General features: G+C 41.4%; 1 protein-coding gene across 2 annotated transcripts in view; it reads left to right on the top strand.

Annotated features, from left to right (window-relative positions):
- Nucleotides 1-826: 826 nt before the first annotated feature.
- Nucleotides 827-17203, top strand: part of pde6a (phosphodiesterase 6A, cGMP-specific, rod, alpha) — a 30454-nt gene continuing 14077 nt past the window's right edge. For both annotated transcript variants that reach the window (XM_069669987.1, XM_069669988.1), the window contains exons 1-10: nt 827-1155; nt 1313-1454; nt 6456-6608; nt 8184-8273; nt 8676-8816; nt 9907-9981; nt 10086-10150; nt 11305-11371; nt 12562-12609; nt 16394-16543. In XM_069669987.1, the coding sequence (XP_069526088.1) occupies nt 827-1155; nt 1313-1454; nt 6456-6608; nt 8184-8273; nt 8676-8816; nt 9907-9981; nt 10086-10150; nt 11305-11371; nt 12562-12609; nt 16394-16543 (1260 nt within the window). The remainder of the gene's footprint in view (nt 1156-1312; nt 1455-6455; nt 6609-8183; nt 8274-8675; nt 8817-9906; nt 9982-10085; nt 10151-11304; nt 11372-12561; nt 12610-16393; nt 16544-17203) is intronic.

Genomic DNA, 17203 nt, shown 5'->3' on the forward strand with positions numbered 1-17203 from the left:
CTATTGGCTTATAATGCTAATGCTAAGCTAATACTTACAGAGCCATGAAAGATACATGCTTTAAACACTGTTTTATTTAGTTGCCTTTTCATTTCATTACATAGTTTTTTCAAATAAGAGCATGTCAGTGGGAGACAGACCTGAATTCATTCAGACATTCTAAGTGGTATAAATCTTTATGCAAACTGGAAATATTCTGATATGTCTGCCTGTTCTGGGAAAGGGCCACAGTATGGTGAAACGACTTTACTGAGCTTCTTAGCATCTTTCAGCTCATTGTTTTGGTTTTACAGCCCATTCTAAGCTTAATCTAAAAGGCAACTGGACTCTCTCAAAGGCTTATATTTCTAGCTCCGTCCACCAGTCAGTTTTGAACTGAGGAGGCCTTTCGGATGAGAGGTGAAACGTCTTTTGGATTAAGCCTTTACAGACATTTCACAGCACATTCACTGTCAGTTACAGACTCAGTGCTATCATTAACTATTTTTACACCACGTGCACCAAACTATAGAGGACACAGTTGGCGACCAGTTGAAGACAGTGAAACCTTTAGCAGTCAAACAGTCAGATATTTACATGCTGGAGTGGTATGAGACCAAAGCTAGCAAAAAGTAACATGACCTCTAAATGTAGCTTTATGTGGAAGGTTTTTGGATCAGTTTCTGTTAAATGCCTTGCTCGGTACATCAAGAGTAATTGTTGACTGAAAGAAGGTTTTGCTGAACCTGCCGCAACCAGACATTCCCTACTTTGATCCTGAATAGCTAACCATTTAGCAACAAACGTTACTAGCATCTTTTCAAGTTGTTCCCTCTCAGCAGCAGCCATGGTGGATGCAGCGGCAGCAGAGCAGTTCCTGGATGCAAACCCGCAGTTTGCCAAGCAGTACTACGACATCAACTTCCGACCTAAAGTCATCTCCGACCTGCTGGACAACAACAGGAAGGCAGCGGTGGACTTCAGCAAGTTCCACGACCTGTCGATGGTGGAGGAGAGCGAGGTCCTTTTTGATCTGGTGCGGGACATCCAGGACAACCTGCAGATGGAGAAGTCCGTCTTCAACCTCATGAGACACCTGAGCTTCATCATGAGGGCCGACCGCATGAGCCTCTTCATGTACCGGCAGAGGAACGGAACGGCCGAGCTCGCAACCAGGTCATTGGGGATTTAAAAAGTGAAGTGTAGAGGAAAATTGGTAACGTAGTTTTGTCCAAATTCCAAGCTTTGTAATTACATATGTGAGATGGAAATGAAAGAATAAAAACTGCTTTAGTTGCACATTATAATAAAACAGTTTTTTCTTTACCTCCAGGTTATTTAATGTCCATAAAGACTCATTGTTTGATGACTGCCTGGTGCAGCCTGACAGTGAGATCGTGTACCCGTTGGACATGGGCATTGTGGGCCACGTGGCCACCGCCAAGAAGATGGTCAACATTCCTGTTGCATCAGAGGTAGATACACACGACTGTCATTTGTGTGTTTGTTTACTGTTCTCCAGTAATATGGTAATGACATTGGCCTAGGAACCAAGTTACTAATTCTTCATCCATTGAAGACAGTTTAAACATGAAATACATTAAAATCTGAAAAAACTTCTAAATTAAACAAAATCAGGAAACAAAAAAGCCTGAAAAAATAATCTGTAGTTATTTAAGGGGAAATTCTCCCTTAGTTTCTCTACAAAATAAATAACACTAAATTAAATTCACGTTGGTAAAGTTTGTTTCGTTTTAAAAATTGTATATATATTTTAAATTGTTTTTTTGAGCCTCTCCTTCCTCCTGATACGAACAAGCCATTTTGCCATTGAAAGGATAGACCTTAGCCACGATTGGCTGACAGTATTTGGAGTGACTGTGTAGCCCCCGCCCCGACGTCAGCGGCCGCACTGCACTGTCGCTCCAAAGTTGTAGAAAACATGGCTGCTCTAGGATCGTTTATTCTGTACGAGCCAGAATCACCAGGAGGTATCGGAATGGTGCGTTGAAATCTTGACAACGACTTGACTACAACTAGAGCAAGAAGGCAGCCTGAGGTTAATGACGGTGAATGAGGATTGGTCGATTTCAGCCAAAGCAAGGTTTACGTAGAAACCTGCAGCTGTTCTGAACGGCCCATTTCAGAGGCGACCGTTTAAAAATGTACTCCTGGAAAAACATGAAATTATGCAGTTTTCACTTTTTCACTGTGAACAATAAACACCCCAAAATGTGAAACCCGTGAAAATATGAGAATATCCATTCAAAAGATACGGCCCCTTTAAATGTTTTGTAAATACTTTTACTCTTATAAAATAGACAACAGAAAATAACAGCCTCCGTAAGCCTAACATTGGTATCTAAATATTGCTTATTCATCAGTAAACATTAAAATCCCTGTTTTGCTGCGTATTGAACGCCTGTCTACAGTTGCTGTGCCCCTGTGTGACCACCAGATGGCGACCTGATGCTACAGTCTCACCTTCACTAATTCCCTCCAACCAAAGCCCGCTCAATCTCATTACAGCCGATAACTCTGACATTTGAAAATGGCTTGCGAGCTTATTCCCATGAACATTTCAAGTTTTGTCATGCTACTGCAGGTCTGCTACCTTCACTTCCACCCCCTCTTTCCTCCCATCCTTTCCAACCCTGCACCAGCTGTTACTGTGACATTTACACTTAATAAGGCATCAGCCCACTCCGCATAACTGATGGATTTTCAAGGCCTCTCCTGTATCAGTTCAATCACTTCTTTTCATGGGAGATTAGAAAGCTCGGCTGCTGATGTACCAACAAAACAGAGCCGGGTCGATTGTGTTTTTATCTATCGGTTCTGCTGCCAGGCCCGGCCGGTTGTGCCTTCGAGAACAAACGTCATCGGACCGTTTTAGAAACCTCTGTCCGTCACGCCGCAGCCTCGCACAAACACATGAAAGCACGATGGGAAATGTGGCAACTGGAAAGATATCAAAGCCTTCAAGCCTCCCCAGTCGCAGCGAAGGAAGAGCTAATGTTTCCATATAATTGCTCGGCTTTATGATGCTAATGCACCGAGGACGGCCTTTCAGAGTAATGCAGAGACTGGGAATCACTGTCTCTCTGTGCTCTGCTTCCATCCCAGTCCAATCCAGAGCAGGCCGCTCACACAGCCAGGATTCTTGTAGTTAGACAGGGATTATGTTTCAGCGGGATTATGTACCGAGGCCTCATTTCTCCCCCCATCTTCTACCCTTCAAAGTGAATGGAGTTATCACATAATTTACAGACCAACAACTCCGCCCGTTGTTTGAGGTGTGGTTACTGGAGGGATGTGCGTGTGAGGAAGGTGGAGAGCCTCAGTGGGGGAGGTTTGCAGATGAAGCTGGTTAATCTGTCCTGAATTAGAGCGATCCCAGATTACTCCCAGAGGTCACACAGGCCCTGAGCCATTTTCACAGACTCAGCACTACAACACACCTTTAATCTGCTCTGTTACACTGTATTGTTGCAATTGGAGCGGAAACTCCACGAAATCCACTTAATGTGTTATAAACCGAGGAGCTAAATTGGCCGGGGGGGAAGTTAATGTATTAAAGTTTTTTCTTATTCATTACAAATAACATGTATTTATTTATTCATGTTTTATTTATCTACAAATTTTATACTGTGCAATTCAGGGAAGCGATTTACTATTTACAAGTTGATGCCTACATATAAAATAAATACATTTAAAACTTGTTCTTTGAAATTTCTGGCACCGTGACAAAATTACTATATTTTCCTATGCGCGTGAGTTTACTTCCTGCATGATAATTTCACTCTTTCCCAAGCAAATCTGCCGTCATTAATAGTTTATATAAATATATAATTTGTGTTTTTTATATCAAAACACATCTTGTGCTTGGATTATGCCTCTAAAGTGTAGAGCTGCTGGGCAAAGGTCAATGCAAGGCTTCAGCTGAGGATAACAAGCAGGATAAAAACTTCTCTGGGATTTAGGGGGTCAAAGGTCGCCCAGTAACAAGCTGTCAAACTGCCCGGATCTTTGGAACAGGGTTATTTGTAAGCTGCATAAGGCAACAGTTGAATCAGCTACTCTGCGGCGCTGATCCAGGATCAGCCTTAAGTGCTTTTCCCCGTTGTTTCCTGCTTCTACTCGAGGCTGAGAGAATAAGACAACTTTAAAATACAAAGAGGGATTAACTAATTTAGCTCGTGGTGATGATGGCTGCTTAAATCTCATTACTGTGGCTCAAACTGATGCATGAATTAAAAACAAAAATGAAAAATGACACAGGGCAGCTTCGTACATGTTGTACACTCACTCTACTGCAGCGTGTCAACACACACACACACACACACAAAGGCATTAAACCCACTAAAGCTCTTCATTGTGCAGATCCAGGATATTAGATGGGGCATTTGCTGCTCAGATTTCTTCTCTCTGCTTGTGGCAGCAGCAGTGTTCATGTTTCTCAGGCTGAGGGATGAAACTTTAATGATGCACATGTTTAATTTTGAGGAGTGTTCTCCTCTGGGTGAGTGAGATGTTGGTTATGGAGAAGATAGAGCGGTAGTAATTTTTTAGAGCTGATTGCCCCGGCTGATATTAGCTCATTGAGAAACATCGCAATTAAGTCCCGCACACACACAGGGGAAAGATCTCGGCTCCTTCCAATGACTTTAAACTGTGTGGTGGGATGCACCATCCACAGGGTCAAGAAACCCAGAAGTTTTTTAAAGCAAACAGAAAGTGCACAGAGACAACAAAACACGAGGCATCAGCAGGAATAGTTTGAAAACAGTGGGATCCTGACACTCGGTTATTTAGCCAGACAAACTGTAGCCTGTTTGTGATCTGTGTTGATGTTCCATGCATCCATCCGTTGTCTATACCGCTCTCTGTTAAGGGTAGCAGGGGGCTGGAGCCTATCCCAGCTGTCATTGGGCGAGAGTCGGGGCTTACACCTGGTGATCGCCAGGCAATCACAGGGCTGACACATAGAGACAGACAACCGTTCACGCTCACATTCACACCAACGAACATGTCTTTGGACTGTGGGAGGAAATACCCAAGGGAACCCACACATGCACGGGGAGAACATGCAAACTCCACACTGTAAGGCTCACTTCCTCCAAACCGGGATTTCAACCAGAAAGCTTCTAGCTGGGAGTGCTCACCACTGCCCCAACGTGCAGCCCAAAATGTTCCACTACATGGCCAGAAGACACTGACATGGACTAACAATATTGAGATTGTCAATACATCTTTTCCTCTTCAGATATAAGACAGTAAAAGGATTATTTTAGTGACATTAGTCGACCAATGTTTTAGGCTAGAAACATGAGACAGATTTCAGAGTAAGCGTAGTCCTAAGCTTGAATTTCAGCAATGCCAAACGCATGTTTTGAAACCATTTCCCCCTTCAATAGTTTGTCAACTCAGAAAAATAGTTATTATATGTTCGGCTCAGGGCCGAACGGTGGTGCAGTGGTTAGCACTGTCGCCTCACAACTAGAGTGTTCCTTGTTCGAATCCTGGTTCGGACGAAGTGGACCTTTCTGTGTGGAGTCTGCATGTTCTCCCCGTGCATGCGTGGGTTCCCTTCAGGTACTCTGGCTTCCTCCCACAGTCCAAAGACATGCTCGTTAGGTTCATTGGTGACTCTAAATTGCCCGTAGGTGTGAATGTGAGTGTGAAAGGTTGTCTGTCTCTGTGTGTCAGCCCTGTGATTGACTGGCGATCACTCCAGGTGTGACCCCGCCTCTCGCCCAATGACAGCTGGGATAGGCTCCAGAACCCCTCTGCCACCCTGAACAGGAAAACCAGTACAGATAATGGATGGATGTTCGGCTCAGTACAAAACACAATGAATGGTACAGGAACTTTATCAAAATTGTGTCTTTATGTTACTGAGTAAAAAAATTAACATTGGCTGGTATCTCATCATTAGATAGGTCCTATTCCTCTATCAGTCGAGCTACAGTGATGGCACTGCTAATTTGTGCTACTCTGCACTGTGCAATCTGTTTCTTAGTATAAATGATGCTCCGGTCTCAAACTGTACTGACCCACTGACTCCTCACCTGGCCCTGACTTGTAAGTCCTTTCTTTTCAAACCAAAAAGTAAGAGTCCAAACTTTCCCTAACCGTATCAGGACTCCGAGACCAATTTTGTTCCCTTAAGGGTCCTTTTTTTTTTTTTTTTTTTTTTCAGGTTTTTGTTCGTTCTTTGCAGTTAATGAGCCACTCTTCTTCTCTTTCACCCCTGGAGAAACTCAATTGATAACCCCTGCTGCACAGGAGGAGCAGTAGGTGGAGTGCAGCAGAAAGGGCCTTCTGTCTGTGGATAATGGAAAGCCTTTGCTGGCAGCGTTTATGGACAGAAGCAAAGTAGTCTGTTCATCAAAGCAGAGTCTGGAAGTTTGGCAGGGTGCAGGGCATAGAGCAGGCAATTAGATACAATCAAACTTTCTTTCTCTTTTTCGTAGAGCCCTCATTTCAGCGACTTTGTAGACGAGCTGACAGAATATAAGACCAAGAGCGTCCTCGCTGTCCCCATCATGAACGGCAAAGACATGGTGGCTGTCATGATGGCCGTCAACAAGCTGGACGGGCCGCACTTTACTGCCAAGGATGAAGAGGTAACATCTGATACTGCCTGTCTACCCCCAGCACACTTTATTAAAGGGATTCAGTCACTTGGATAACATTTTGAGTAAGTTTAAGTTCTACGGTTCAGGAATTATAAGCCAGAAAGTGCTTTATAAATGGCCATGTGGGTAAATACGTGCTACTTCTGTGTGTTAAAAAACCTGCCATGGCCTAAAGTAGGCCTAAGTAGGATTGACGTTTATTCCCAAACAGCATGAAGTCCCAGATTTAATATCTGTCTGAAAAAACAACTGATGTGGTTAACTCACTTTTAAGTTTTTAAGCTTTTTTCTGGGGTTCGTAACTCAGCGTTCCTGCTGCACCGGCCGGCAGTAGCAGCTAAACTCAGCTGATTTATCGCTACACAAATCCAAAGCCTCCTAAATCATAACTAACTGTTCTGATCCTTTTTAACTTTCTGAAAGCTGAACAGGGAACATTTTTCACCCAATAGAAGCCTGTCAGAAAACATTTGTAGAGCGAGTTTCACTGGGTCCAAAGGAGCTTGGCCACCGTGATGAAAGAGTCACAAGGAAAGGATGAACGGAAAAATCGCTGCCAAAACATTAAAATATGATGTGAAATGTTATTGCAAAGTCGGTCAGATGTGTAAGCTGTGCAATAATCCCTAAATCAAGGTGTGCACTTACCTCACATTACTGTAATCACTTGACATTGCCAAATGTTGGACCTCCATCAAAGCTGCCTGAAGGTGTTTTCATAACATGAACCCTCCCTGTGGTATACAGTCCAAATAACACACAGATATTATACATTTCTGTGACAATAAAGAAAAGACGATGTTACCTATTGGTGTAATTTCACTTCAGCCAACGGGAAACGTAAAATAGCCGGTCTGCTCATCACTACGGTCCGCTGTAATCTCTCCGGAGAAAAGTCAACTCCTGACTCCAATTTACTGGCCGATGATAAACACTGAACAGGCTAACAAGCAGCTAAAGCGAGCACAGTATACCTGCTACTTGGTGCTAAAAATATATCAGTACAATAATACTGGCATTTAACTCACCGAAAAGCTGGAGCAGACTTTATGCACGCCAGAAAGTTCCATAAATCCCACAGAGACAGAGAGAGAGAGACAGATTATTTGTCCAAACTTTGAATGAAAAAATCCCCAAAAGGCTCCAACAACAAACAGGTGAAGTTGAGTGTCTGTGTTGACGTCTAGCAGACAGCCAGCAGGATCCACCTGTCAATCAAGTGAGCTGGCCCCTATAATTTAAGGCTTAATATATCAAAATGAGTGTGTTATAAAAATAATTCACCCCCCGTACAGTTATCTTGAACAATAAAATTAGCTATTTATAACAAATTAGTTTTTTGTACCAGGCTGTAAACATGTTTATTTCAGCTGTAAAAATGGGCATTTTCCCATCTGCTGTAATGTTATTTCTTGTTTTCTGGAGCCAGCCTCAAGTGGCCACTCGAGGAACTGCAGTTTTTTGCACTTCTGCATTAGCTTGGTGCAGACGGGCAGTGCACAGGGCAGGACATAAGCACATGTATCACTCAAGCAGCTGAAAGTTTGCCCTGTTCTTTTTCAGACCATAAACAAGTATCTCAACTTTGCCAACCTGCTCCTGAGAGTTTTCCACCTGAGCTACCTGCACAACTGTGAGACCAGGAGGGGACAGGTGAGGCTGCAGAGCACCCAGAACTTTATACACTCTTTCCTTTGATATCTAAAGGACTTTAGTTCCTTGTAATTGGATTTTTTTGTCAGGCTAGCTGGAATTGTTCCCCATCTGACCTTTTTTTACTCTCAGATCTGATGATTTTTCAGTCAGTTTGAACAGCGAGAAAAGGTTCCACATTTGTTCCATTCTTGATGACGTCAGCACGTGGTACAAAGGAAGACGAAAATAGAGATGCAAAGAGTCTTACAATCAAACAGCATATTTAACTAGAAGTCTCTAAAAGCCCAAACTACAACTTACTTATAATGAGACTAGACTAGAATATATTCAAGTAAAACCTGTGTGTCTCTTCTGAGCTTTCAATCTATGTTTTTCATTGTATTTTTTCCTGTTGTCCAGGTGCTGCTGTGGTCGGCCAGCAAGGTGTTTGAAGAGCTGACGGACATAGAGAGGCAGTTCCACAAAGCCTTGTACACAGTCAGAGCTTTCCTCAACTGTGACCGCTACTCTGTGGGTCTACTGGACATGACCAAGACCAAGGTGGGTTAGCAGAGATACACAGCCGGGTCGGGGACGAGCTGGAGTACAAACAAAACAATGAATAAAAAAAAGGTCAGCCAGCAGAACTGTCTTCTACTGTTGTTACAGCTCTATCAGTGCTGCACTTTGTTAGATTGTCAGGGTCAATATTTACACTGCAGGAACCTATAAAGGTGATTTCCTGTATTTTTAAACATGGGCCCTTTTTGGGGGTCTTAATGATCGGTACAAAACATTTTGGATTTGCTGCAGTAGTGACCAGCAGATGTGTTGCACTGAGTGCTTGTTTTTTGCCGCTGACAGGCTCAGACTGTTATTCTCGATTTTTGTCACAAGTAAGACATTTTTTAAACCAAAAAACAGCTCTTTGTAACTCTCCTCAAAGCCACCAGACTCCATGATAAAAACTGTACTTTTACTTTGTGATCAAGGCAGCGGTCCACCAGAAACCTTCGTGTTCTGCATAGTTTTTTTTGTGTTACAGAAATAGTGTGTTGGATCAGAACACAGAACATGTTTCTGATTAAAACCAAAGGTCTATCTTTGGACCGATCCTTTCTGTGACATTTTCAGAAACACCTTTGGGGTTTCTTCGTCTAATCTGCATTTTCTTTCACAATCAAGCTTCTTTTGCCGCTTTTATCACTGAAAGCATACTTCACACAATCATACAATGTCCACGTATTTGTCATAACTAACATGCCGTCATAAACACTACTTATTGGCTTTGGCTGTCACCTAATTAGAAGCAGCTGCCAGTTGATTCCTAACACCTGCTATCTGAGAACAAACACATGTTGTCTGCCTGCACAGATGGCTGTCTGCTTCCAACACTGGATTTCATGAATAAAGCACTTAAGAATAAACAAAACTAGTAGCTCAGCTCTGAGCCGAGCTTTAGGAAACCGTGCGCTTTGTGAAGCGAGAGCAAAGAAAAAGTACACGCTCACAAGAGGCTGCAGGCATTAGCATTAACATGCAGAATAGTGCTGTTAGCTGTATCTACAATAATCAGTTAATGCATCAAAATAATCAAACAGAAGCAGACATACATAAATCTTTAATCTCGTTTCTCTGTTTGTGTGTGTAGGAGTTCTTTGACCTGTGGCCGGTTCTGATGGGAGAAGTTCCACCGTATGATGGACCCAAAACTCCTGACGGCAGGGTGAGGAAATATTGACCACTTTATTTCTTCCACTGTTAGAGCTCATGCTTAATACAACACTCCTATTGAAGCCTGTTATCACATGTTATGACTGTTTCTATCAGGAAATCATCTTCTACAAACTGATTGACTACATCCTACATGGCAAAGAGGACATCAAAGTCATACCGTAAGTCAGAACAAAGATCTAGTTTAAAAGTAACCTTTGGTTTTTTGGACCATGACTGGGATGTGAAGTGCTTTAACGTAACCTCTGTGACATCACCCATTGGTGTCGCTTTGAAGCCACGAGTCTGGCATCATGGCTGCTGGAAATCTTGTGGCAATCTTGTTTTTATTGTAGCAAGAACTGTAGAGAAAAACTTGCACATCTGTGTCATAGGACAGGTGCGTAGGAGAGTGAACTCACACACTGTCCAACGTGCAGAAAATACATTTATTTGCTTGCAACGTTTCGGTGCTCGACCGCTTGCCTGATGAAGGTTGAGCACCGAAATGTTGCAAGCAAATAAATGTATTTTGTCTTATTAGAATAATTAAAAAGATCATCACTTGGGTAATAAAACAAGGGAGAGGTAGGGGGATTTTCTCGTAGATTTTGATACAATCTGACTTATTTTTGGACAGTAGAAAGAATGATCTAGAGGGGACTGTACGTTGCCAAGAAACAAGGCAATGCACAAACCAGGGTCAGGAGAAGTCTGCATGCAAACACATATGGATGTCAACAATAAAGGGTTCAAACCTTTTGGAAGAATCAGCCTTGCAAATGTTTAATGAGGAAGAAAATGCATTCAGACACATGGTGTTTTGGAGTGTAACACTGGATGTAAACACAACTATAGTTTGTTTACTCGGAATGCCACAGGGCACCTCTCAGTGTTTATAGAGAGATTATCAGAGGGAGAACATCAGGATACCAATTTTATCTCTTCCTACCTGACAAAAAACAACATGGCATCTACTATTATATATTATATTAAATATATCTACCATAAAAACATCCTTTACTCACTAAGGATAAAAAAGAGAACTTCTGGTTGCAGAGAGACATTTTATATTTAATGAAGCCAGTGACACTTTGATCCTGTGTCTTTGCTGCTCTTGTAAACAGTAATAACTACTGTTCAACCATTTCACTGCAGAGTAATCTCACCTGTGTAAAGTGAAAGTTGTTTATGCACTGCTTGATTTTAATGATTTATTTCCCCCTGGCAAAAAAGGAAAAAAATGATGTACAGTTATTTATTTCAAGGCTGCGATTGTTGAAGATAATTATGATAGAAATTGAATTTCCTGCCCGTCTTGTTTGGTCGTCCTCAGGAATCCGACTGCAGATCACTGGGTCCTGAGCACCGGTTTACCCACCTATGTAGCAGAGACTGGACTGGTGAGTGTCAGATTTTCTTTCTTTCTTTATTTCAAGTTTGTTCTCTGAGAAACGTGAGAATTGGATTTGAGCGTTTATGTACATTTTACAACATTTTTTCAGTTGTTAAAATACAATACTTTATCTTTGTAGAGTGCAAAATAAAAATAAAAACCTGAACTGCACGACCTTACTCCCTAATAGGATGAAAGTCAAGAACATAGAAGGCACACAAGTCCAAAAAATAGTCTGCAAATCAACATTTCTCTTTCATATCAGGACACAGACGACATCAAATCACTGAATCTGTATTCAAAAGCAGCGAGTGTGGCTGGATTCAACCAATACTTTTAGCTTAGAACGAACTCCCCTCCTGATTTTTCATTCTAACTTCTAAACAGCAACTTTTCTGGAGTTGTAGAATTGCATGTAAAACTACTGTCCTTTAAAGTATCTGTATTTCCAAAAACCTTCATTGGAATCTGCGGGTGGTCAGACGAGCAGAACGCCATTAGGCCTTATTACACAGTTGTCAGTGTGCACGCGGTTGTGGAAATGAAAAGTGCCCAGCCACACGCTGCTGTGATGTATAATTTTAATTTCTGCAGCCGTTGTAATTAATCACAGTGTGCTTTCTCCCAAAAACCGCTGAGCCTGCCGCCGCTCATCCATCTATCTATTCCTCCTCCTGCCTCTTCCTGTCTGTCCTCCCCCTGTCCCGGCCTTTCATCGTCTTCAGCACGTGTCATTTTTCAACTTTAACATGATCTTCTCCTCCCTCATCTTCTCCTCTTCTTCCTCTTCTACATCATGTAAGAGGTGAAACCTTCATTTCTGCACAGAGCCACCTTTTCATAAATTGAGGGGAGAAAGAAATGTCAGATTGACACTAATGGTTTTGGATGTGACACGGGGGGTTTTGAATGGCTTCACTGTGGGCCAATAAAACTTCTTGTCAACTACTGAGAATGACATATGAGCAGCCACCCCAAAACGCTGAAGCCTGGGTATTTCATGCGTCTCCCTTTTCCAGCCCTTTTCCTCGTATTTTGTCCACCAATATAACAATGGGAAGCAATTTTGGCTTCAAATACTAATTAACATTAGTATTTTTCTTATCACCAAAAGAAACCGCTCTCATTGTGTTGCAACTTCTGCAAAAGCCGTCATCCTTAACCTTGTTATCTCTTCTTATTTCCCCTTTCCAACAGATTTGCAACATAATGAATGCAGCTGAGGATGAATTTTTCAACTTCCAGGTAAGGCCGAAAGGAAGCTCTAGTTAGGAGACACATCGAAAACAACAACAAACCACTCAGCAGCAAAGTTAAAGCATTAACCATAAAAAAAAAAACATGATCATTGTCAGTTATAAGTCTTTTATTACTCGGCTGTGTTAAATACTTAATTCTGACTGGTTAATTACGGCATTCTGAGATCTGTTATTTCTCGATAACAGACCGTTCTTATGAAGAACAGACCGTTGCTAGGGATGCGGCTCTATTCACAGAATCCCGAGGACTGACTGTAATCATATCTATCTGCAGAAAGAAGTCCAGTAAATTTGACGTCCGTCTGTTTCCAGAGGGGACAAAAGAAAAGAGACAAAACGGCAAAGAGAAAGCAGTAAAGGTTATAAGACGCTAAAACTGAAGGCTATGACAGAAGGATTTACAAAACTGAGGACGGCACATGAAGTAAACAGAACACGGTACAGGATTTAGGGTGCTGCTCACCCTGTCAGGGTTCCATTCTGCGATAACAACCTCCTCACTATTCATTGTCCCTTACATAAACACCCACCAGCACTTCATTAGGTTCACTTGTAAAATCTAATGTGATCCAAAAACAGCTCAGCCGTGAATTTTACTTTAAGGAAGCTTCTAATATTCCAGTTTATGTTGAGACCGTCGGAAAAATAACAGTTACACTTCATTTTATCATTGAGGTGGTAGTGGTTGGGGGTTTTGTGCTGGAGGGCTTTTGTTTCTAATATTCTGCCACTTTTTAAGTATGAACATGAAGCAAACAAAGGTTTAGTAACAATTCAATATAAAGCAGTTCAACACCACTGCAAACCTCAGTAATAAAGCTGTTGTTAAATTACTACCTCCCTGACAGTGTCAATAAAACCTGAACATTATTATATTTGTAAAAGCAGAATTTATGGCAGAGCTGTTTTATGAGATCACATCAGATTATAAAAGTGAACCTAATAAAGTGACTGCTGAGTTTACGTTTGCATTCATTTTGTCCAAAGCAGAGTATGATCATCCACAACCAGTATCACATTATGATTAACATTATTTATTCTTATAATTTTAAAGGTCCAGGAAGACATACCTCCAGCATCGCCCAGCTCCACTGTCACATCTTAATGTTCGCTAACACCAGTTGTTTCTGTGAGATAAGACAGATATTTTTCTCATTATCTGTAATAAGACTTTTTGTAAAGTAAAAGATGACATTAACATTTCTCAGTCAGATTACAGTAATTGCATTACATGAGCCTTTACTCTGAAATAATCTGAATGAAATGGAACTGAGAGTATATGTTGAAATAATGTATTAAATTATCATCTTGGCTGTATAATGGGCTCTCATGTGCCATAGGAGACCGCCAGGGAACAATCAAAAGGAACGATTTTGCCATATAGTCCTTATTGAATAACTGATACGTCCCTCATATTCTGCTCTCCTTGGTTTAAATTACTTTCCTGAGGGCTATAAAGTGCCCTTTGTATTTGTCCTTATTATACTGATACAGTGGCGACCATTTTCACCGCTCATACATCGATCCTGGTTCTGCACTGTGACATCAGGGTCTGAAAATCCACCTTTTCCTTAACATAGTTTGATTTCAGTCTTTGCTTCTTGCCGATTTAGAAGTCCCACCCTTAGGCGGCCCTATGGGGCTAACAACCATCCACAATTGACCCAACAAAATCACATGAAACACCTTAAAACACTCAAATACATGGGATTTATTAAAGGACAAGCAAAAAACCAAATCATTAAGTGGAGACTAACAAAAACAACAACACAAAATCCCTGCTGAGAGGCAGAACCACAGCAGTCCCCACTCAAGAAGCCTCTCTCTTCAGATGACTGGGGCTTTTAAGCATCTTAGACCAGGTGAACCTCGTTTTGCAATCACCTGGGAAGAGCTGGGAAGACACAACAGAAAGGGAAAACGAACAAACATACATTGAACAAAAACATAAATGCAACACTTTTGTTTTTGCTCCCATTTTTCATGAGCTGAACTCAAAGATCTAAGACTTTTTCTATGTACACAAAAGGCCTATTTCTCTCAAATATTGTTCACAAGTTTGTCTAAATCTGTGTTAGTGAGCACTTCTCCTTTGCCGAGATAATCCATCCACCTCACAGGTGTGGCATATCAAGATGCTGATTACACAGCATGATAATTGCACAGGTGTGCCTTAGGCTGGCCACAATAAAAGGCCACTCTAAAATGTGCAGTTTTATCACACAGCACAATGCCACAGATGTCGCAAATTTTGAGGGAGCGTGCAATTGGCATGCTGACTGCAGGAATGTCTACCAGAGCTGTTGCCCGTGAGTTGAATGTTCATTTCTCTACCATAAGCCATCTCCAAAGGCGTTTCAGAGAATTTGGCAGGACATCCAACCGGCCTCACAACCGCAGACCGTGTGTAACCACACCAGCACAGGCCAAGACACGGAACCCCAAATTGCTCCTGGTGGCACAGCCAACGTGTATGAATGTGATGACTGATTGACAGTCGGGCACTTTACGTAGCAGCCTCGGCCATCAGTGTGTGAATGTGACATGTAGTGTAAAAACTGTTGGAGTGGTTGCAGGACTAGAAAAGCGCTGTATAAGAACAATCCATTTACCATTCCATTTAAGCGCTTGGGTGGCTGTCCAGAGAGAATATAAATCTTCTCTTCTGACTCCCAAAACCCAAACCTGCTTGAGGTCACCCTGCATTTATGAAGTATAAGAATAATTAGTAAATGAGTTTCCAACTGGGAAAAATGCACGTTGACATCCTCTCAAGCAGCGACATGGTGGATGAAAGTAAATGTCAGGTTGCTGTAAGAAACTTTTTATTAGTTCAGGAATTGCACCAGTTTTTTGCTCATAAGTAACTTATTCTACGGTTTAAAGTTGTAACGTAGATAAGTTTTGAGCATGAAATACATCAGATCTTCTTTGTAGTGTCCGTGTTTGTTCCATTATTACAACTTAAAACTTCAGAACAACAAAGTCTGAAGAAAGACTTCCCAACTTGGGAGATGGGAAGGAGCACATGAAGTGTGAAGATGGGATTTGGGACGCGCTCTGTTCATTGTATCTCTGATGTTCAGTCTTGTTCTGATGTTTGATCACTCGAGCAAAATAGTCTCTTTCAACAGAGGCCTCCAATCTCAATTTCTCTATTATTCAAGTGTGTCTGCTCACTTCAATTGTCCGTCTTTCTCCTGCTGTTTGTGTTGCTTTTTATTTCCGTGTAAGGCTCTTTGATCTGCTGTGAATAAGCCTGTGTGTTTGACCAGATATCCATGACGAAGCAACATACAACTTCTGAAGCTTTTACTTTTCTTCATGATAGTTTCTATCCAGTTTTGTTGCACTACACGGTCTCCCAGCGAAGGATGAAAACACTTTTTGTCCATCTAGTCCTTTGTAACTCTTGACAGGTAATCTAAACAAGCCCTGTTTTGTTTTCTCCTCTCTGAAGTGAAGCTAAAGTGCAGAAACAGTTCAACAAGCACCCGTTTTAAAAAGTGAACTGCTGCTGCAGGATGTTCAGTTTTTTAGGGGAAGTGAGCAGGTGAATTATTGATTCTCTCTCGCGCTCCCCTGAATGTAGAAGGTCACATTTCATTTCTTATGGTTCCTGCTTCCTTATTACGACCAGGAAGAAACAACTGTTAAAAGTTAGTGAGGATAAAAGGCCTCATATTACTGTCTCTGCAAAGGAGACATATTTTTATGTTTAGTCACTGAAATAATGCATGTTAAAACTCTGAGTGTGTGTGTGTCTACAGAAAGAGCCTCTGGATGACTCCGGCTGGACCATTAAGAACGTGCTGTCAATGCCAATCGTCAACAAGAAAGAGGAGATAGTGGGTGTGGCCACGTTCTATAATAGGAAAGATGGGAAACCCTTTGATGAAATGGATGAAACACTGATGGAGGTACTGGCTGTGTGTGTGTAGCAGCACTGAGTCACTGGTTTATAAATACACTCAGGCCATTCAGAGCGTCTGCATTATTTATCTCAGGGCCTGGAGGCTTTTATTCTGAAGTTCCTCTCTCTGCTCGCTGCTCAGAATTCAGTTAAAATACACATCATGACAGTTTGATCCTCAGCTGCTCCTTAAAATCACAGTAGTTTTAGTGAATTTTTTTTTCTTGACATTTGAATTTGATGTAGTGTTCTGTTATTGCAGTAACATAAAAGGGATTTAATCAAAATGCACCTCAGACAGCTGTACGATCAGATGTTTTAACAAACGGTGTGTGGCAATGTTTACTAAACAGACAAGTCTCTAAGGGCATTTACTCAAACAATTTTGAGGTACTTGTTCCTTTAACTTATCCTATGTATTTTAGGAGGAAATATTGTACTTCTCCACTAAATTTAGTAGACACCTAAAGATACTTGTTACTTTGTAGACTACTTACAAAATTAGATTTTATAACATGGAATAAATGAATATGTGTTATTAATTATACAACATAACTAAGTAACAAGTTTCATGTTGGTCAACTTCACATTTATTACCTTGATAGTTTGTGTATGAATGTGTATTTTCTCATAATCCAGCGACATATTTAAAGGGGGGGTTATTATT

This window comes from Semicossyphus pulcher, unplaced genomic scaffold, assembly GCF_022749685.1.
Source record: "Semicossyphus pulcher isolate SPU_LCO1_2020_fin unplaced genomic scaffold, fSemPul1.0.p SCAF_2, whole genome shotgun sequence".
Classification (NCBI taxonomy): Eukaryota; Metazoa; Chordata; class Actinopteri; order Labriformes; family Labridae; genus Semicossyphus; species Semicossyphus pulcher.